Source organism: Patagioenas fasciata, chromosome 6 (assembly GCF_037038585.1).
Source record: "Patagioenas fasciata isolate bPatFas1 chromosome 6, bPatFas1.hap1, whole genome shotgun sequence".
Lineage (NCBI taxonomy): Eukaryota > Metazoa > Chordata > Aves > Columbiformes > Columbidae > Patagioenas > Patagioenas fasciata.
Window position 1 is genome coordinate 37989604 of NC_092525.1, and position 22528 is coordinate 38012131.

At 47.7% G+C, this 22528-nt stretch overlaps 1 protein-coding gene across 1 annotated transcript in view; it reads left to right on the forward strand.

The window, feature by feature from the left end:
* Positions 1-1405: 1405 nt before the first annotated feature.
* The window catches only part of LOC136104042 (ral guanine nucleotide dissociation stimulator-like 1), a 33224-nt gene continuing 12101 nt past the window's right edge, over positions 1406-22528 (forward strand). Inside the window, exons 1-3 of the mRNA XM_071810591.1 lie at positions 1406-1498; positions 5611-5819; positions 6274-6351. Of these exons, the coding sequence (XP_071666692.1) occupies positions 1406-1498; positions 5611-5819; positions 6274-6351 (380 nt within the window). The remainder of the gene's footprint in view (positions 1499-5610; positions 5820-6273; positions 6352-22528) is intronic.

The following is a 22528-nucleotide window of genomic DNA, read 5'->3' on the forward strand; positions in this document are numbered from 1 at the left end:
GGGCAAATTCGTCAAGTACCTCTATTCCTCCCACTTGGTGGCCAGATCCACCTAATGGATACTGGTCTCGAAACTGTTTGTGCCATGCATGATCCCCTGCTTTATTCAGTTAATACATTCAGTAGTCCAAGGCATGCAAATCTCAGGCATGCCTATCGATCCTGAAATGGCAACAAAAAGAACGGGGTATGAATTAATGATTTTGAAAGATAACACCAAACTGGATCTAGCCACCCCTAGGCAGGTGCTGGCTAACTTTGCAGCCAAAGCACGAATCAATAGGATAGAAAGAAAAAGGGGGAATTGTGAGAAAAGAGGTGGTGATTCGTGCCAAGATGTTTAATGTTTACAGATATAACCAAAGGAGGCACGGGCTCTGAACCTGGAAAAGGAAAAGGTGGTTAAGTTCTGTGTAAAAAGTTATGAAACTTGTTCATGAAGTTATATTGATAGAGGGAACTAACATTTTAAAGGTCAACTATATAACTACATAATAAGAGCCTACTAGCGAACCAACACTTTAAGCCACAGAATGAATATCTAGTTTAGAGCTGTATGTAAGCAGTTGTATTAAGAAAAAAACAGAACCTCATCGAATGCCGAGATAAGAAGTTTTGCAGCACCAACTGCAACCTTGAGCAGACAAGAGAGCCAAGATTTACAGCAAAAAGGGGGCGCCAGTCTGGTTTCGGTCGACTTGGCAGCTTGGGTTCCAGGCAATTCATTGCAGTGAGCCAAAGGTAAAACGTTCACTGTGACGAAGCTGAACGATGTTCATCCTTCATCCAAAGACCCCCAACGACCCCTCCTCAAAACCACCAAGTGACTGCGCAGGCGCAGCAGGGGAGGGTCAAGAGGAGACTGTGGAAAGGGTTATCTGAGACTCATTTTAATAAGAATCGTGAAAGGTAATGAATATGTATGGGCGTTCCTGGGGTCATTATGAATATGTAACACCTTACTGTCTTTAAGCACACTTCTTATTGTTAAAAGGTGTGAGTGTTGGGTGAAGCGAATCCCCCGCGCACCCAGCGCTGTTTTGCTTATGCTCTAACGAACACATCTTTAAGGAATACAATGAAGGAATTGGATTAAACGTTGTTTATCCATAGAAAAAGCCTAAGTTATTTATTTCACTACGAAGCAGCCTCATTTTTTCACTCAGCTGTGTAATTGCTCTGACCATAGAAAGAGGGAAAAAAAGAGCAGAAACACTGAGAAATGAGCCAGTGTGTTTAACCACAATTCACATTTCTGGGGAAGGAACCCCCTTTGCGCGGGAAGAACACGTTCTTGATTTCAGTTGCCTATTCTTTAAATCCTTTAGTAGAATAGCGAATCTATTGAATGGCAAAGTGAAAACATCACTGTAAATGACAAGAACTTCCTTTTTCCTTCCGCGGTTATGCTTGGACTTTGCAGTTTTGCGCTCGCCCGGGGCTCTGCCGCAGCACAAGTTGTGTTCCACGCACAGTTCGATGCCCACGCCCCCAGCTCGGTCCGTCTGTCCCGTTCCCGGCGCTTTGTCCGGCTGAGCAAGGGCTCGGACTGCGGGCGGGCTGAGGGCGGGGCAAGGGGGCGCGCGCGGAGCGGCGGCGAGCTGCGATTGGCCGGCTGCGGGCGGCACGTGCCGCCGCGAGGCCGCGTCCGGTCGCCGTGGTGCTCGCGGAGCCGTCGCCGCCGTTGGCGTCGGGGCGAGCGGTCGGTGCGAGAGAGAGCGGGTTTGCGGGGCTGGCGGAGCCGGCAGCAGCCCTGCCTGCGGACGCGGACACAGCGCCATGTGCGGGATCAGCTGCGGGCCCTGCTGCGGACGGGTATGAGCGAGCCGGGCCCCGCCGCCCGCCCTCCCCCGGGGCCGCGGGGGACACGGGGCCGGGGGTGGGGGGGCAGCTCCGTGTGGCGAGAGAATGAGTTGGTGACTGCACAAGTGACGGGTCGGGAGGAAACGGCCTCCAGTTGGGCGGGGGAGGCTCAGGTTGGCTATTGGGAACATTTCCTCCCAGAAACGGGAGGGAGTGCGGTCTGGGTGACCGGGCAGTGAGGTGACTGCGAAGTGGCTGAGGGGAAGAAGCCAGAGAGTCGTGGTCAATGGGGCAGAGTCCAGTTGGAGGCCTGGATCTCATGCAGTGCCTCAGGGGTCAGTGCCGGGGCCTGTATTATTCAGTACATTCATCATGATTTGGATGAGGGACTGGAGTGTCCTATCAGCAAGTTTGCTGTTGACACCAAGCTGGGAGGAGTGGCTGATACACCAGAGGCTGTGCTGCCATCCAGAGACCTGGACAGGCTGGAGAGCTGGGCAGGGAAAAATTTAATGAAATATAACAAGGGAAGGTGTAGAGTCTTGCATCTGGGTAGGAACAACCCCAGGTTCCAGTGTAAGCTGGGGAATGAGCTGTTGGAGAGCAGTGTAGGGGAAAGGGACCTGGGGGTCCTGGGGACAGCAGGGTGACCATGAGCCAGCACTGGGCCCTTGTGGCCAGGAAGGCCAATGGTACCTGGGGTGGGTTAGAAGGGGGTGGTCAGTAGGTCAGAGAGGTTCTCCTGCCCCTCTACTCTGCCCTGGGGAGACCACACCTGGAATATTGTGTCCAGTTGTGGCCCCTCAGTTCCAGAAGGACAGGGAACTGCTGCAGAGAGTCCAGCGCAGCCACCAAGATGCTGAAGGGAGTGGAGCATCTCCCATGTGAGGCAAGGCTGAGGGAGCTGGGGCTCTGGAGCTTGGAAGAGACTGAGGGGTGACCACATTAATATTTACAGATATCTAAAGGGTGAGTGTCAGGAGGATGAAGCCAGGCTCTTCTCAGTGACAACCAATGACAGGACAAGGGGTAATGGGTGCAAACTGGAACACAAAAGATTCCACTTAAATTTCAAGGAACTTCTTCCTGGTGAGGGTGGCAGAGCCTGGCCCAGGCTGCCCAGGGAGGTTGTGGAGTCTCCTTCTCTGCAGACATTCAAACCCGCCTGGACACCTTCCTGTGGAACCTCAGCTGGGTGTTCCTGCTCCGGTGGGGGGATTGACCTGGATGAGCTTTCCAGGTCCCTTCCAGTCCCTAACTTTCTGTGATTCTGTAATTCTGAGAAAGGGTTATTAAACATTGGAACAGGCTGCCCAGGGCAGTGGTGGAGTCAGCATCCCTGGAGGGGTTTAAAAGGCACATAGATGAGGTTCTGAGGGACATGGGGCGGTGCCAGGGGTGGCTTAACAGTTCACTCAATGGTCTCTTCCAACCAAAATGATTCTATGATCCTGTTGTACAGTCTATTTTTTGCATTGTAATAGTGCCTAAAGTTCAGGGTTCATGTGATCTTGTCCTGGAACTTTTGCAAGGACGTTAAAAGTAAATGTGTTGCTATCTGTGATTCAAAACTGTTTTTCCGTTGTTTTCTAACAGGCTCGGAACTTCCCCTTTCGGAACCTGTCTCTTTGGAGATGTTGGAGCAGACCGAAGAGGAGGACACCCAGGCGGAAGAGACATGAGGAAGATGTGGAGTCTCTGCACAGCCTTGAGGAGATCCTGACCAAGCCAACCAAGGAAGAAGTGGAGACTCCAGTGCACATTGAGAAGACTCCAGAGCCCGTTGATGAGAGTCCAGAGATCTTTGAGCAGACAGTAAGGAAGACAAGAGAGGAAGATGCAGAGACTCCAGACCACATTGACGAGACTACAAGCAAGATAAGAGAAGAAGATGCGAAGACTCCTGAGCACATCGAGAACACTCTCAGCAAGATAACAGAGGAAGATGCAGAAGCTCCAGAGCGCATTGAGAACAGTCTAAGCAAGGCAACAGAGGAAGACACCGAGACTGCAGAGTGCACAGAGGAGACTCCAAGCGAGCCAACTGAAGAAGACGTGGAGACTCCAGAAAGCCTGGAAGAAAATGTGAGGAACCAACCTGGGGAAGATGTGGAGGTTCCACAGAGCGTTCAAGAGGCAAGTCACTGGTGCACAGACAGTTCTATATGACATAGGGCTATTTTAGAGATAAAAGAGGTAAAAACAAACAGAAAAGCAACCCCCCAAAAAAACCCAAACCCCGACTTCCCCAAACCAGGATTTGGTTGCACTGCACTCAGATCCTTTCTAATTGAGTTGTTGCTGTGCTTAAGGCTGTGGTACTCAGTATAGCCCTGAAAGTTTAATTATTCAAGTGTTATATATGAAGAACAAAAAATATGTGGTTGCAGGGGGACCAGTATATCTATTTCTAAAGTCAATTGTTACGTCTGTTTTCAGTTCTCTAGTGCTTTGCTCCTCAGCGTGTATCAGCATGTTAATACAGCAGCTGTTAGTGCTGGGGTTCAGGAGATCTGGGCTCTCTGGTTTAATTCTTAGCTCTTTCATTGGCTTGTGCAGTAAGTTGTGCACTCAGCTCCTCTGTACTTTCAGTTAAAAGGCCAAAAAGCCCCAGGTAACTAAAGGCAGCTAAAAAGTGGCAACTGAATTGAGCGTTGTTGAGGTGTTGTGAGATCCTGGTGCTGGCACGCTGGTGTCTGGAGCCTGTGCTTGTGCAGGGACCATGTTCCTTTCTCTCTGACTTGTTTCTCTTGGCCCTTTTCCTGGCAGAGCACAACTGAGGATGGAGCTGAAGACACACAAGAAGGAGCTGTTGACTGCGACAGCCTGAGAAGAGCGCAGATCCAGCAGACTGACAGCGAAGGAGCAAGATGGCTCGGGGTAAGTAAAGCTGGCATGGTGGCCAAGCCCCCAGCTGATTAAAGTGTCCTCACTTCATTGCAATCAGTGCAGCTGTGGCAGTTTGAGCCAGAGGGTCAGGAGGTGGGTAGAACTTTTGTGTTATGTTGCGATGTTTCTACATTTTCTTCAGGATCCAAGGCAATAATATAAGAACTTGCTTTGGTGTAGTGTCCAGGTTGGTAGTATAGAGACTTTGAGCGGCAGATTTCCCATCTCTGCCTCCTGTTTTTACCAGGAGAAATATTAGAAAGTATTTTTGACCTGTGGTACATTTCCCAGCTGATGGGAAGAGTTTTTAGTGATGCTGCATTTGTAGAGTGATTTGGAGGCTTTTCAGCTGAAAAGCGTTGGCTGGTATTGGATGTGTCTGAGAGAAATGCAGCTCTACCTGCAAATTTCATAGAACCCATGTTGAAAGGAATACAACAGTTTTTGTTCATTTTGAGTGAGTTGGGCTTTATTACCAATTCCTTTAAGTACTGAGAAGCTTGAAATCTTGCTTAGTAGCTTCTTCTCGAGGTACCAGTAGGTGAAGGAACTTAGATCTTTCATGCTACAAGAAGTCTAATAAACCTTTCTTCAACTTCTTGATGCTAAGAAAGCATCCGGGCTTTTTGAATGGTTGGCCCTGTTCTGAGAGAATGGTCAGTTTCAAAGCCAACCATGAGATTACAGCCTAAGCACTGGCAACACTTGCCTGTTTAAATAAGAAATGTCTTTATTGTCCTCTAGTATTTGATACAGCATTTGGTGTTTGGAGAGCCCAAACGGACAACATTGTTTAGTAACTAGAGATGGACTATTCCTGTGAAAAGGTGGAATGGAATCTGCGTTTCATTGTGCAGGCTGTGTCGGGGCTCTGGCTTCTGTCTGAGTTTTGTGCTTTGTCTTTGTTTCCACTTTGTAGGCTGAAGGGGACCAGTTACCTGCAGAACACACTGTCAGCCCGGACGAGACGTGCAAAAGCAGGGCCCTGAAAGCTGGAACTTTGGAAAAGCTGGTGGAGACGCTTCCGACGGCCTTTGCTGATAATGACTTCACATACATCAACATCTTCCTCTCCACGTACAGGGCCTTTGCTTCCACCAGCACAGTCCTGGAACTGCTCCTGGACAGGTGAGAGCCGGGACAGAATGGAAACTGAGCCGTCATTTATTATACACGACAGGGGGATGTTGACAGAAAAGAATCCTGCAAAGTTCAGGATTTCAGCATAAACACACCATGTGTGAATGCACGCTGCCCACATCCCAAATCTCATTAAAGCTTAAGCGCCAGGTGGGGAAAGCATGCGTGGTCTGACCGCTAAGGAGCCAAACTGGGACCGACACAAGAAAACCAATACAACTTGTCCCGTAATAAAAGACCAGTGCACGGGGGATATGTGCAAACCCTTCATCTCTGCCACAGCTCCCCAGCCACGGTGGAATTGTCCAGCATGAAGCCCTTGTCTTCATGCCAATCGTATATGAATATGCCAATATCTATATGTTTATGCCAATTGTATATGGATTACGCGCTTTGGGTTGCTCAGTAGAGGTTCCTCTAAACAGCCATCTCATTTTTTCAGATACGGAAACCTGGAGATCTCGGGCTCTGAAGAACATGGAAACCAGAATTCCCCCGGATCCAGCACAGTGCTCAGGACGTAAGTTTGGTTTTGCAGCGCCCAGCGAGCCCCAGTCAGGGTTCGGTGCTGGAGCGGGAAGTGGGCAGCAGAACTGTTGTTTCCTGTGACAATTCACAGCCCTGTTTGCTTCAAGGGGCTTGTGTAAAGGCCGGGTATCAGCTGTCTCATAACATCCAATAATACAACGCAGAGAAAATCTTTAATGATTTTGAATGACTGCGCTGGTTTCTCAAGGTGTAATTGAAGAAGCAGCCTTTAGTTTCCTATGAAGTATTAATAACATTTCTTGCATAAAAAGAACAAATTAAATTCTGTGCTCACAGAAGTGTCCGTACTGCCTTCACGTGGGGGATGAATGTCTCAGTGTTCCTGTTGTTATATTAGGTACAGATCCATGCGATTGCATCAATACCTGCTGCATACAACCCATGTGTTCTCTCTGAATTTACTCACAGTGCGATGGCATCGATTTTACAAACCTGGCTTGACCAGTGTGCCGACGATTTCCGAGAGCCACCTGACTACGTGTGTCTGCAGAAGGTGCTGAGTTATCTGAAGAAGAACATGCCTGGCTCTGACCTGGAGAAGAAGGCGCAGAACCTCCTGGAGGAGTTCCGGAAAGAAGAACGGGAGAATGATGGTAAAGTACCTTTCTCTGCTGTCTGTGTGTTCTCCCAGCGTGAAGGCTGACATGTCCCCTTATCCAGGGCACAAAGCTTACTGTGCCGTGAGCCGAAAATTCGTAAGGGCTCACGTGGTATGTGAATGAAAACTGGAATCAACTTCCAGCCTTAGTAGGGGGACTAAGTTCTTCTGCATGCATTATTCTCACATTGGCTGCGTGTTTTTCAGTCCCCGTTGGCTCTGGAGCACATAACGGTAGGACTGGTGTGCTGAAAAGGCCCAGGTTTAGACTTAGTGCTGCGGCAGCCAAGGCTGCTGATCAATTCTGCACATCCCGTGAGAGGGGCGGACTTGCCGGGAGGGGCGTCCAGAACAGGGGACCCAAAGTGACCGGCTCGGTAGGTTTTCCACGTTGTGCAGCATCTGGAACTGGGAGATCACCAGGGTCTCGCTGTCCTCGTCCATGGCCGGCATCTGAAGAGGAGCCTGCCTGCCATCCTAGGCGTGGTTCCAGGCCCTGCAGCCCTGAATCCAGCTCTGGTTTACTGCCGAGTCCAGCCCAGGGCATCCGGGGGCCTGTCCTGCAGCTGCTGGAGCCACGATTGGTTTTGTATATTTTGCATTACTTTCTCTCCTCATCAGTAGTACTAGCAAAGCATGTTTTAACTTTCCAACTGGTCTCGCTCCCTTCTCCTCCTCTTCCCTTGAAACGTGGACATAAGAGCATATTCAGTATAATATTTTGGGGGTATAATTGCAGTCTTGTCTCTTTGCAGTTCAGCTGTTTTTCAGACTATAGAATGCATAAATGCTGACAAGTAGATTATCAAAGTTCTGCAGTGTTAATAAGGAGTTGTTGGGGGGGGGTTGGTAGGTTTTTTCTTCCCAAAGAATGGTTAGTGAATGGGTTAAGGCGCTTCTCAGGTAAGAGACCCTGAACAGCTCAGTTCTCCCTGTTTCTTTTTCTTCTACCTTCTCTTTGCCCATTTAATCTTCGGGTCCTTCTCTTTCTCCCTAAAATATGCAGCACAGTGAGGCCGTTACCCCAGGCAGGTCCCTTTGCATGTTCTGCTCTTCTATGTAGTGATTTTCCAAATATCTGCTTTGATTACTTGTTTTCTGTATAAATTCACTGACTCATGTTTTCCCCGCTGGCCAGACGCGTTCCACAGCCTTTCTCCCTGCAACCCGGATGAGGAAGAGGAACTGGAGATCAGCGGCCCAGAAGAATTCTCATTGTTCCAAGAAGACCCGGTGGCAGAACAGCTGACATACATGGACGCGGTGTGTAGATCATACGTATTACTTGAAATGCTCGGGGAAATAGTCCTGGGCTTCTCATTGTTTGTTTGTCTGTTTGTTTTTTAACTTAACTTGGTTATCCAAACTTGCTTCATTGATTGGGCTTTTCCTTCAGTTCTTCTGAAGGTGTTTGTCTTTTTTTTTACAGTGTGAATGTAGGCTGTGTGGCCTCTTTTGCAAAGTTTAATATTTGACCCCTCAGATATAGCGTATTTTGACTGTATCTTAGGCCAACTCACCTGGAGATGTATAAGTATTTGTAACTGTAATGCTCCAATTTGGCTTATTTGTATCAATCTCCTTCAAAAATATCATTATATGGAAATCTTTCCCCTTGGTAAAGTAAGTGATAGAAAGGTGTCTGTTATTTTGCTAGGACAGTTTATCTGACAGTTCTTTTAGGGCGTCAGGCCTAAAGAGTTATATCAAAGTGTATATTTTAAACTGGAGAGAAAATCAATATTTCCCTTTTAATACCATATTAGATTCAGATGCAGTTTGTACTGTAACCATGCATTTCTTGCTGTGGGCAGTAGCGATCCAGGCTGAGTTGGACACCTCTGTTTCCCTCTAGACACTCTTCCAGAACGTTGTGCCCCACCACTGCCTGGGCTGCATCTGGTCCCGAAGGGACAAGAAGGAGAACAAACAGCTGGCACAGAGCATCAGAGCCACCATCTCGCAGTTCAACGCCGTCACCAACTGCGTGCTCAGCACCATCCTGGAGAGCAAAGAACTAAAGACACAGCAGCGAGCGAAGATCTTGGAGAAGTGGATCCGTATCGCACGTGTAAAGCGTTTATTCACGACTGTTTCACGTTCCTTGTGCGGGTGCCGTGGAGCTGGGAGGGGACAGGGGGGTTGTTGGGCAGTGATATTTTTGATGCTCAGTATTTGTAGAGCTGCCCGCTTAGCAGGGAGATGTGCAGCAAGCAGGACACGGGGCAGACAGAAGAGCTCTGACTATTGGTGATGCTGACGTTTAACGCTCCTGTGTTTCTAACCGCTCCTTTCACAGCAATGTAGGGTCCTGAACAACTTTTCATCTCTGAAGGCCATCGTTTCCGCCTTGCAGTCCACCTCGGTTTATCGCCTGAAGAAGACCTGGGCCTGCGTTCCAAAGTAAGGCTGTGCAGTGTGTCACTGGATGTGTTTTGGTGCTTTTATCTTTTCTGTGCCCAACTGTTAACGATTGTTGAGAAAAAAATAGTACCCTGATCTGATTCAGAGTGCTTACAAACAACTTAAATGATTTAATCTTTTCCTGTACAGGGACACAATGCTGATGTTCGAGGAGCTTTCAGAAATCTTCTCCGACTCTGACAACTTTGCGATGAGCAGGGAGCTGCTGATGAAGGTGTGAATTAGCTTGAGTTGCCAGGTTGTGATCTCACCCAAAGCCGAGCTCAGCCCTGTTCCTAACCAATGAGCTCCCGTATGTGGTGCTTTGGGGAAGACGGGTCTGTAAATCCCGGCTTTTCTGCTGGGGCGAGAGGTGCCGCACAGCGAGATTTGACGCAGAGGAGTTACGAATGAGCGCTTTGGCTTATATACCGCTCTGTGCAGACATGAACTGCTGGCTGAGATACCAAGGGTGATGTCGTGAAAGCATCATTTACAAGAGTGCTGTTTGGTGAAGCAGACGAGTTGTATTTTGTTTGCTTCCACAGGAGAATTCTAATTAGTATTATTATTATTATTACTTCTCAGTCAGTTAACCCACCATTGCTCTGACCGTTTGCAGGGAGTCACACAAGGCACGGTACCTTACCTGGGTACCTTCCTAACAGACCTTGTCATGCTGGACACAGCCCTTCAGGACTATCTCGAGGTAATTTGGGGCAATATATTTAACAAATAGACTTAGGTACACGAGCGCTGTGGTTTATCCTAGAGCTGGAAATGGGTTTTTGTAGTAGCCTTTGGTCAGGGCAGGTGTGGCCTGTCCCTTGGTGTTGCTGCTTCATCCTGTTTGTGATTCAGTCCAGCTGAGCCTGTGCTCTTCTCCTCTGATCCCTTCTCTGTCCTTCCAACAGGGCGGCCTGATCAATTTTGAGAAGCGGCGAAGGGTAAGTGGAACGGTGACTGTTCTGTGATCGTTAGTGCCTGACGCTCTCTGCTAGAGCGTTCTCTTGGCGAGGCCTGTTGTCTTTGCTCGGGCGTATCCAACAGGCGCTCACGTTACTCAGAGGGCGAGGAAGGAACAGTCCCCGGCACGCTGTGAACCTCTGCCGGGCTGTGAGGGGCAGCGCGGGAAGAGAAATTCCTTTTAGATGGGGGCAGCAGGGGAAGAGGAGCTGCAGGGCACTCGCTGCCACGGGATTTACGTCTGGGGCACGTTCCCCCCGTTTGGTGTTCACGGAACACGTTACACGAGCGTGTTCTGTGTGCTGGGAGCGAATCAGACCTGCTGGCGTGAGACCTTTGCTGGCCACAAGATACAGTCTGTGACCATCTTCCTTGTGCTGCAGTAAATAGTTGTGGGTAAAAGGTGCAGAGAGCAAAGCGGGTACCTGGGACCGAGAAATCAAGGCTGAGCGTTGCCTTCCAGCCTGAGCCTTGTTGGTCATGGATCAGTAGGAGCGAAGGTGCCGGGGTTTCCTCTGTCCGAGGGCAGTCGCGCCAGATCTCGGACAGAATTATTTTGGGCAAGTGTGTGTGCAAGCGGAGTGAGGGAAGAGCAGCGCGTTCCAGTCACACGTTGGGGGCAGCGTTTTGTGTTCCCCTGGGCCAAGTGTGAGTGCACAGAGCCGGGGAGGATCAGGCTCTGCTGTCATCACAGGCACCTCTCGTTCTTTCCCTTGCTTAGTGCCTGAGAACCACCTACGTACAGAGCGGGATTCCTCTCTCGGCGCCGCTCTGGCCACGCAGGGGTGACGGGAAGGGTGAGCTGCAGAGTTGCAGCGTTTGAAACAGTGATTCTCGAAATAGTCACTTCTTCAACTGAAACCGACCCGCGGGTCCAACTCAGTTTGTCCTGGATCTGTTGCTGCGTGTGTTTAGTGTATTAACGAGACTGGCTTTGTTTTTCTAATTAGAATTCCTATTTTATTATTTGTTTTCTTAGGAGTTTGAAGTAATCACACAGATTAAGCTGTTGCAGTCCTCATGTAACAGCTATTGCATGGCACAAGATGAGAAATTCGTGCAGTGGTTTAGGAGGCAGCGGCATTTAAGTGATGAGGAGAGGTAGGGTCTCAGCCCGGCTGGCGAAGCAGCTTTTCTTCCCCCGCAGGCAGGTTCAGGTTCTCTCAGCCTTGAGCTCTGCGCTGCCAGGAGCTGCTCCCGGAGAGTGGAAATACACACGCACAGAGCTGCGCTCCTCCTTGTGGGGATGAACCCTCTGGGACGTGGGAGTGACCCAGGGCTTCTCAAATACGGCCACTCTGAGATATTTCACTAATGGTATTGCCCATTCTGCAGTTTCCGTCTTTCACGTGAAATCGAAGGAGCAGCTGACAAGAGCACCGCATCGGGCAGAGCTCAGAAGAGCGTGGTGAAGAGATTCAGCCTGTGAGTACAACGGGGAGGGGGGTTTGGTGCCTGAATATGAACTGGAATAAATCGAACACCAGCTGACAAACCTGGCTGGGGATCCAGAGCACTGCGGTGCAAATAAGGACAGAGTCTAATTTGCCATACACACTCAAGCAATAGGCCACTCGAGATAGGAAAACACAACAGCAGGTCAGATTGTTGAAGCAAGTGACAGCTTTGCTCAGCCCAGCTCTGTTGTGCTTTCTTTTCCCCCCTAGGCCGTTCCTGGGCTTGGGGGTGAGCGCCCACAGCACCCCCGTCAACGCGCAGCCCAAACCTGCTCCAGGTGGGAGCTCTGGGGACAGCACCATCACCATCGTCCCTCCCACCGCCACTGCTGAGGAGCCTCAGCACAAGGTAGGGCCCGGGCCCTGTGTTCAGCACAAACAGCCTGTGCGAGGCTGCTGACGCTGCCGGCGGCCCCAGGCGCTTGCCCAAGCCTGTGGGTCTTGACTGGAGCGTTGCTGGCAGTGGAAGGGAGGGACCTGAGCTCTGGGAAAGGCGATTTTGGGGGGAGGGCTCATGTGCATCAGCCCAGCCTAATTCTGGGGCAGGCAGAGCAGCTGAGCGAGTGAGAAGCAGGTGAGGTCAGAGCTCGCCAGCCCTGTGCTTTGACCTGCCAGGAACTGCCCAGACCAAGCCTTGTCTGGGCTGGGTTCCGTTCCCAGGGAGCTTTGTCCTCCAGACTCTGCTCTCTTGACCTAAACTGCCTTAACTGGGTTGCCTAAGCCCTCGTTAAGGCTGTTGTGCTGAAGAGTGTCATCTTTAGCTTTTGGATCTTTGAAATTAAATGGTAATGAATGTGTTTGATCTCATCTCCCCCCTTGCTGCCATCTGGTGACAAGTGCTCCAAGAAGTGCCCCGGCTCCGTGACTCCCATTCCATCAAAAGAAGTGCCGCCAGTCCTGCCCCTCTACAACCAGCAGAGCGGAGACAGCTGCATCATCCGCACCAGCGTAGAAGAGGACAGAAGCGGCAACATCTACAGGAGCATCCTGGTGAGTGGTGGGAACAGCAAAGCGCTGTGACTGTGGGTGGTGTTTTCACCCCAGGTGACTTGAATGGTGCTTTTAGTTTTGGAAACACCTATTCCCTGATCAAACCTCCTTGACAGGGAACATGACAGATGTTACAAATCAAAACATGTGGAGCAGGGGATGAATGAGAGGTTTGCAAAGAGCATCTCTCAAGGTTTCTGGCCTTGAAATTGAAGCTTGCATTTGATCAACAATGCCAAGGGAAGCACTTTGAGCCAGTGCCAGCTTTGCTGCCCCTGCTCTTCTGCCAGCGCCGGCTGTTGTGTGTCCAGCTCAGCACTGGGGGGTGTGAGCTGTGACACAAGGTGCCCCTTCCCCAGCAAACCCAGCTCCAAGGCCCAGAATCTTTGCAGGACATCACAGAAAGTGTTTAGCAGGGGAGACTGTGGATGAATGGATGTCTGCAAAGAGCAGCTGGGGCAGCTCTTGCTGCGGATTCGATGGCTGCTGAGAACAAGGTCTCACCTCTGCGAGTGGTTGCTCAGGAGAGCAGAGGCTGTGATTTGCTGCTGCATTTCTAGAGCAGTGCCTGTTGTCTTGAACTAACTCCACCACCAGGTGTCACAAAGAGCGTGTTTTAGTGTCTGGCAGAATCTACGACTTAGTTACTAAGCCACTGTAATTTTTCAGTTCTTCGAAATCGTTCCAGGACCAAGCAGTCTGCAGAAGGACAGGCCTTTGCTAATTATTAAATCATTATAGAGTGAATAAAGCAGAAGCCCTCATTGCAACCCTCTCTTTGCAGCTGAGTAACCAAGAGAAGGCTCCTGCTGTCATCCAGCGAGCCATGGAGAAGCACAACCTGCAGTCTGGCTCGGCTGAGGATTACGAGCTGGTCCAGATCATCTCCGCGGACAAAGGTGGGGAAGCAGAACTCTGCTGCTGCTGCTGCTGCTGCTTGAAGAGCTCTGCTGCATTTTGCCGGCAAGAGTAACACGCGAAGCGACGTCAGAAACGCCATCGCCACGTTGTCCCAGCTGCCGGTGAGAACAAACCCCTAACGCTGAGTGGGGCGCCCATTAACGCTCGCTCTGCTCCCTCTCTTGCAGAGCTGGCCATCCCACCCAAGGCGAACGTGTTCTACGCCATGAACACCCAGGCCAACTTCGACTTCGTCCTGAGAAGAAAAGCTGCAGCACAGGAGGAGCCCGCTCTTCATGGATTGTAATGGCTGAGCTCTGTATAAGATTTACTGTGTATATTATGAGTATGTAAACTTTTTTCCCCCCAGGTTTAGTCTGGAGTTGATATATTTTAATATGTGACCTGTAGATAATGTTTGAGCTTTGTATAATATTTAATCTTTATATAACAAGTATATTAACTTTTTTCCAGTTTCTGTCTGCAGTTAATGTATTTTAAGACTTGATGTTTTTATCATATTTAATCTTTCCATACTTCTATAGAAACATTCAATATTATATAATCTTTTTTCTACTGATTTCTGCTTGGAGTTACTGTATTTAAATAGCTTAGCTTTATAGAATATTTTAGCTTTGTATAATATTTAATATTCATAGAGTAAGTACGTAAACTTTTTTCCACTAATTTCTCCTTGGAGTTAATATATTTAAATGTTTTAGCTGTATATAATATTTGAGCGTTAATTAATATTTTTATTTAATGTACTAATATTGACTAGTATTCTAAAATTATATTTAATGTACAAATATTTATTTTTTAAAATATACTAATATTTAATATTTATTTAAAATTTTATTTAATGTACTAATATTTACTATTTATTTAATATGTGCATTTAATGTACTAATATTTAATATGTATTTAATATGTACATAGACCTTCCCCAATAATTATTTTCTGGAGTTGATATATTTTATTATTAAATCTTTATATAATATTTGATCTTTGTGTAATATTTAATATTTATATGATAAGTATATCAACTTTTTTCAACCCATTTTTGTCTGGAGTTAATGTATTTTAATGTTTCTTCTGTATATAGTGTTTGAGCTTTATTTCACATATATATATATGCATATAAAATAAATAGATAAACTTTTTTCCACCCTTTTTTTCTGCAGTTAATAGATACTAATAATTGAGCTTTATATAACACATAATCTTTATTTAATATTTATATAATAAATACTTGAATTTTTTTCCACCAATTCTTGTCTGGCATTAAAATATTTTAATATTTGATCCCTATGTCATATTTAATCTTTACATAGATGTAACATCTCTATAGTAAATACGTAACTTTTTTCCACTAATTCTTCTCTTGAGTTAATATATATTAAGATTAGAGCTTTTATATACTACATAACCTTTATCTAATACATAATCTTTATTTGTATAATAAATATATGAACTTTTTTTCACACCAGTTCTTGTCTGGCGTTAAGTATTTTAATATTTGAACCTTATGTAGTATTTAGTCTTTATATAGATGTAACATTTCTATAATAAATACGTAACTTTTTTCCACTAATTCTTCTCTTGAGTTAATGTATATTAAGATTAGAGCTTTTATATCATACATAATCTTTATTTAATAGATAATCTTTATTTACATAATAAATACGTGAACTTTTTTTCCCCACCAATTCTTGTCTGGCGTTAAAATATTTTAATATTTGATCCTTATGTAGTATTTAGTGTTTATATAGATGTAACATTTCTATAATAAATACGTAACTTTTTCCCACTAATTTTTGTCTGGAGTTAATATAGTTTAATATTTGATCTTTATATCATATTTAATCTTTATATATTATTTACTGTTTCTATAAAAGTATGTAAACATTTTTCCAGTAGTTTTTGATCTGGAGTTACTAGGATTAATATTTAAGCTTTATATAATACATAATCTTTATTTAATATTTATATAATAAATACTTGATCTTTATTCCACCAATTCTTGTCTGGAGTTAGTGTATTTTAATGTTTGATCTCTAGATAATATTTGATCTTTATATGATATTTTATCTTTATATAATATTGAATGTTTCTATAATAAATAGATTATTTTTTGACAACTAATTTGTGTCTGGAGTTAATATATTTTAATGTTTGATTTTGTATTCTATTTAATCTTTATTTAATATTTAATACTTATATAATAAATATGCAAACGTTTTCCCACCAATTCTTGTCTGGAGTTAGTGTATTTTAATGTTTGATCTTTATATAATGTTTGAGTTTTGTATAATATTTAATGTTTCTATAATAAATAGATGAACTTTTTAACACTAATTTGTGTCTGTAGCTAATGTATTTAAATATTTGATCTTTATGTAACATTCAATCTCTATAGAACCTTTAATGTTTCTATAATAAATATGTCAACTTTTCCCGCTCATCAGTGTCTCGTTCATCTCTTTTCCTCTCTGAGACTGCACCGTGGTCTGAGAGTTTCCACCTTTTCCCCACTGTCTCCATCACGGCATTTTCTGCTCCTGGCAAAAAGACGAGCCCGAATTTAAGCCGCCTCTTGCGTTCTGGTTGTACTTAAACTACCCAGGGAGACAGCACACTGTTGTCAGGTTGTCAGGTTCTGGTGACAGCCTTAGAACCGGTGATGCGCACCAACCCTGCCTGTGACCTTGGTGTGAGCAGCTCCACTTGCTCCTCACCCTGGGGAAACTGCTCCTGGCTCCGGGTCTGTCACCCTCACTGCGGGGTCTGCACCAGCCGGGGCTCCGGGGGCTTCGCTCTCGTGCTCCACAGCAGAGGACAAACCCCACACTCACAGGAGAACACAATAACTCATGGAGCAGCCGAGCTTCACAGGAAAGGGGAAAAATAGCAGAAAAAGAGCAGAACAGCGGAGAAGGGTTTGCACTGGCTCCTGCCTTTCCAAAACACAGTCAGTGCTGAGCAGGGAAAGCCCGGACAACACCAGCCCAGGAGCTGAAAGCACAAGTGCGGTCACCTGCTGAAGTGAAGGGTGTTTGGGGTTGCACTGGGAAGCAGTTTTAGTCCTTCTGGGTGAGCAGCCTGGGTGGTGCTCACCGCATTGGGAAGAAGAAACCCAAAAGAACAAAACAAGTAGAATTCTTGATAGATATGGGGGCAACACTAATTAAAACCTGAAAAGAAGAAACTCCAACCCCACGATGGGAGGGGCCTTTTCTTGTTTTGTTAACTACAGAAACAGCTGTTGGGAGGGCAGAGAAAGGATGGACACGCGTCTCTCGAGTTAGAGGAGCTCTGATGGAAGAAAGAACCTGGAAAGCAACTCAGGAACCAGGGGAACTGAAATTGAAATTGACACGGGATTTGTGTTATTGATTTGAATGCCCAGTATAAATGAAAATGAGAATGGCTTAATAGTTAAATGTGTTGAACCGAGTTTTATGTGTAATTCTCATTTTATATTTGATGTTTAGGTTGTAAATGGACTGTGGTATAAGCATATCCACAAAGGGAACTTCCCGACAGGATTGTGTAAGAAATGTCTAAGAACAGAAGATAAGGAAACCAGGGCTCGGTTGAGGATTCCGGTCGCCACTGGAAGAACAGAAAAAGAATAGCGGAGAATGGTGGGAGGTATTTACTGAAGGGGTGAATGGGAATTTAGAGCCCACCAGTGATGAGGAGAACAGAGTGCAGAAAGAGAAACCACAATCCGTGTTGCTCCTGTTGTTCCTGGGAAGTGAAGGCCAAGAGCTGGGAAACGATAAAAAGTCACCACGCTAACGGCAAAAATAGGAAAGGTGGGGACGTGGCCCTTGCTGCCGAGAAGATGACGAACTCGGCTGCGGCTGCAGCCTGGTCGGCCAGAGAGGCAGGGGGTGCAGAACCCTGGACCTGATCCTCTTGCTAGCAGTGGTGACTTATTGTTCCCAACTTAGCCTGGCCAATCCCTGTACCAAGTGCTACGAGCGTGTGAGAATAGGGAGACTAACCCAATATGTTCTACATTATCACGCTCATACTAATTCTGGATGTTATGATAGAACAAAATTGGAGAAGTCTGAAATCCAAGGGCAGGAATTATGGGTAGCAACTAAGCTAGGGAAAGGTGGACTCGCTGTAGGCTGTGTCTCCTGCCCAAGGGAGAACAGAATACCCGTTTTACACAAGCTGGTGAGTGGGGCTATTCAGACGGAGGGGCAGTGCAAGATCAGCAGAAGGAGGAGTTAGTTAAGAGTGCCACTCAGGAATTAAAAGGAAAGCAAGAGCAACAGAAATTGGTACAGAACAGCAGTGATTGATATGAAGAATTAAGGCAAAAAGACAAAGGATTACAGTTACCAAGAGTAGGGAAAAACCTGTTTATAGATCTTATGGAAAAGATAGCCCGCTCCCTGAAATGCCTGTACACCAATGCGTGCAGCGTGGGGAATAAGCAGGAGGAGTTAGAATCCTATGTTCGGTCGGGAGATCATGATCTGGTGGCAATTACAGAAACGTGGTGGGACAGTTCACATGACTGGAATGTGGTCATGGATGGCTACGCCCTTTTCAGGAAAGACAGGCCAGCCAGGCGTGGTGGTGGAGCTGCTCTCTGTGTGAGAGAGCAACTGCAATGTACTAAATTCTGCCCAGGAGCGGATGAGGAACGAGTTGAGAGTGCATGGGTCAGGATCAAGGGACAGGCTGGCAGGGGTGATACGGTTGTAGGTGTCTATTACAGGCCAACTGATCAGGTTGAGGAAGTTGATGAGGCCTTCTATGCGCAGCTGAGAGTGGCCTCACAGTCACAGGCCCTGGTTGTTGTGGGTGATTTTAACTTCCCTGATGTTTGCTGGAAGGACCATTCAGCCAGGCAGCCACAGTCCAGGAGGTTCCTCCAGTGCATTGATGACAACTTCCTCATGCAGATGGTGGAGGAGCCGACCAGGAGAGGTGCACTGCTGGATCTCATCCTCACTAACAAGGAGGGGCTGGTCAAAGCAGTAAAGGTCGAGGGCTGCCTGGGTTGCAGTGACCACGAGATGGTGGAGTTCAGCATCTCGTGTGGCAGGAACAGAATAGCAAGTAGAATTGCAACCCTGGACCTCAGCAGGGCTGACTTCGGCCTTTTCAAGCAATTGCTGGGGGAAATCCAATGGGCAAGACTGCTTGAAGGAAAAGTGGCCCAAGAGAGCTGGATTGCATTCAGAGATTGCTTCTTCCACGCTCAGGATCAGAGCATCCCCACACGTAGGAAGCCGAGGAAGGGAGCCAGGAGGCCTGCGTGGTTGAATAGGGATCTGTTGGGTACGCTCAAGCAGAAGAGGAGAGTTTACAGGTCATGGAAGCAGGGACTGGCCACTTGGGAGGAACATAAGGCTGCTGTTAGAGGATGTAGGAAGGCAGCTAGGATAGCCAAGGCCTCCTTAAAATTACAGCTGGTGAGAGGGGTCAAGGACAGCAAGAAGAACTTTTTCAAATACATAGCAGATAAAACTAATACCAGAGGCAACGTAGGCCCACTGATGAATGGGGTGGGTGCCCTGGTGGCAGAAGACACAGAGAATGCAGAATTGCTGAATGCCACCTTTGTCTCTGTCTACTCCGCTGGAGGCTGTCCTGGGGAACCCTGTACCCCTGAGACCCCGGATGAAGCCAGGTTAATGGAGGAGTTTGCTTTAGTCGATGAGGACTGGGTTAGGGAACAATTAAGTAGTCTGGACGTCCATAAATCCATGGGTCCAGATGGGATGCACCCGCGGGTGCTGAGGGAGCTGGCTGAAGTCATTGCTGGACCGCTATGCATCATTTTTGCCCAGTCTTGGGAAACGGGAGAGGTGCCCGAGGACTGGAGGAAAGCAAATGTCACTGCAGTCTCCAAAAAGGGCAAGAAGGAGGACCCGGGTAATTATAGACCGGTCAGCCTCACCTCTGTCCCTGGGAAAGTAATGGAACAGCCTATCCTTGGTGTCATCTCAAGGCACATCAGGGATAAGAGGGTCATTAGGGGCAGTCAGCATGGCTTTACCAAGGGTAAGTCATGCTTGACCAACCTCATAGCCTTTTATGAGAATGTAACAAGGTGGATGGATGATGGCAGAGCGGTGGATGTGGTCTACCTTGACTTCAGTAAAGCCTTTGACACAGTCCCTCACAGCATCCTCACAGCTAAATTGAGGAGGTGTGGTCTAGACAATAGAGTAGTGAGGTGGGTTGCAAACTGGCTTAAAGAGAGAAGCCAGAGAGTGGTGGTCAATGGTGCGGAGTCCAGTTGGAGGCCTGGATCTAGTGCAGTGCCTCAGGGGTCAGTACTGGGGCCAATATTATTCAATATATTCATTAATGATTTAGACGAGGGAATTGAGTGTACTATCAGCAAGTTTGCTGATGACACTAAGCTGGGAGGAGTGGCTGACACACCAGAAGGCTGTGCTGCCATCCAGAGACCTGGACAGGCTGGAGAGTTGGGCGGGGGATAACCTGATGGAATTTAACAAGGGAAAGTGTAGAGTCCTGCATCTGGGCAGGAACAATCCCAAGTTCCAGTATAGGTTGGGGCATGACCTATTAGAGAGCAGTGTAGGGGAAAGGGACCTGGGGGTCCTGGTGGACAACAGGATGACCATGAGCCAGCACTGTGCCCTTGTGGCCAGGAAGGCCAATGGCATCCTTGGATGTATTACAAGAGGTCCTCCTTCCCCTCTACTCCGCCCTGGTGAGACCCCATCTGGAATATTGTGTCCAGTTCTGGGCCCCTCAGTTCAAGAAGGACAGGGAACTGCTGGAGAGGGTCCAGCGTAGGGCAACAAAGATGATTAAGGGAGTGGAGCATCTCCCTTATGAAGAAAGGCTGAGGGAGCTGGGGCTCTTTAGTTTGGAGAAGAGGAGACTGAGGGGTGACCTTATTAATGTTTATAAATATATAAAGGGTGAGTGCCACGAGGATGGAGTCAGGTTCTTCTCAGTGGCAAACAATGATAGGACAAGGGGTAATGGGATCAAGCTGGAACACAAGAGGTTCCACTTAAATTTGAGAAAGAACTTCTTCTCAGTGAGGGTAACAGAGCACTGGCCCAGGCTGCCCAGGGAGGTTGTGGAGTCTCCTTCCCTGGAGACATTCAAAGCCCGTCTGGACATGTTCCTGTGCGACCTCACCTAGGCGTTCCTGCTCCAGCAGGGGGATTGGACTGGATTATCTTTCGAGGTCCCTTCCAATCCCAAACATACTGTGATACTGTGATAACCAAAGGAGGCACGGGCTCTGAACCTGGAAAAGGAAAAGGTGGTTAAGTTCTGTGTAAAAAGTTATGAAACTTGTTCATGAAGTTATATTGATAGAGGGAACTAACATTTTAAAGGTCAACTATATAACTACATAATAAGAGCCTACTAGCGAACCAACACTTTAAGCCACAGAATGAATATCTAGTTTAGAGCTGTATGTAAGCAGTTGTATTAAGAAAAAAACAGCACCTCATCGAATGCCGAGATAAGAAGTTTTGCAGCACCAACTGCAACCTTGAGCAGACAAGAGAGCCAAGATTTACAGCAAAAAGGGGGCGCCAGTCTGGTTTCGGTCGACTTGGCAGCTTGGGTTCCAGGCAATTCATTGCAGTGAGCCAAAGGTAAAACGTTCACTGTGACGAAGCTGAACGATGTTCATCCTTCATCCAAAGACCCCCAACGACCCCTCCTCAAAACCACCAAGTGACTGCGCAGGCGCAGCAGGGGAGGGTCAAGAGGAGACTGTGGAAAGGGTTATGTGAGACTCATTTTAATAAGAATCGTGAAAGGTAATGAATATGTATGGGCGTTCCTGGGGTCATTATGAATATGTAACACCTTACTGTCCTTAAGCACACTTCTTATTGTTAAAAGGTGTGAGTGTTGGGCGGAGCGAATCCCCCGCGCACCCAGCGCTGTTTTGCTTGTGCTCTAATGAACACATCTTTAAGGAATACAATGAAGGAATTGGATTAAACGTTGTTTATCCATAGAAAAAGCGTAAGTTATTTATTTCACTACGAAGCAGCCTCATTTTTTCACTCAGCTGTGTAATTGCTCTGACCATAGAAAGAGGGAAAAAAAGAGCAGAAACACTGAGAAATGAGCCAGTGTGTTTAACCACAATTCACATTTCTGGGGAAGGAACCCCCTTTGCGCGGGAAGAACACGTTCTTGATTTCAGTTGCCTATTCTTTAAATCCTTTAGTAGAATAGCGAATATATTGAATGGCAAAGTGAAAACATCACTGTAAATGACAAGAACTTCCTTTTTCCTTCCGCGGTTATGCTTGGACTTTGCAGTTTTGCGCTCGCCCCGGGCTCTGCCGCAGCACAAGTTGTGTTCCACGCACAGTTCGATGCCCACGCCCCCAGCTCGGTCCGTCTGTCCCGTTCCCGGCGCTTTGTCCGGCTGAGCAAGGGCTCGGACTGCGGGCGGGCTGAGGGCGGGGCAAGGGGGCGCGCGCGGAGCGGCGGCGAGCTGCGATTGGCCGGCTGCGGGCGGCACGTGCCGCCGCGAGGCCGCGTCCGGTCGCCGTGGTGCTCGCGGAGCCGTCGCCGCCGTTGGCGTCGGGGCGAGCGGTCGGTGCGAGAGAGAGCGGGAGTGCGGGGCTGGCGGAGCCGGCAGCAGCCCTGCCTGCGGACGCGGACACAGCGCCATGTGCGGGATCAGCTGCGGGCCCTGCTGCGGACGGGTATGAGCGAGCCGGGCCCCGCCGCCCGCCCTCCCCCGGGGCCGCGGGGGACACGGGGCCGGGGGTGGGGGGGCAGCTCCGTGTGGCGAGAAAAGGGAGTTGGTGCCTGCACAAGTGAGGGGACGGGAGGAA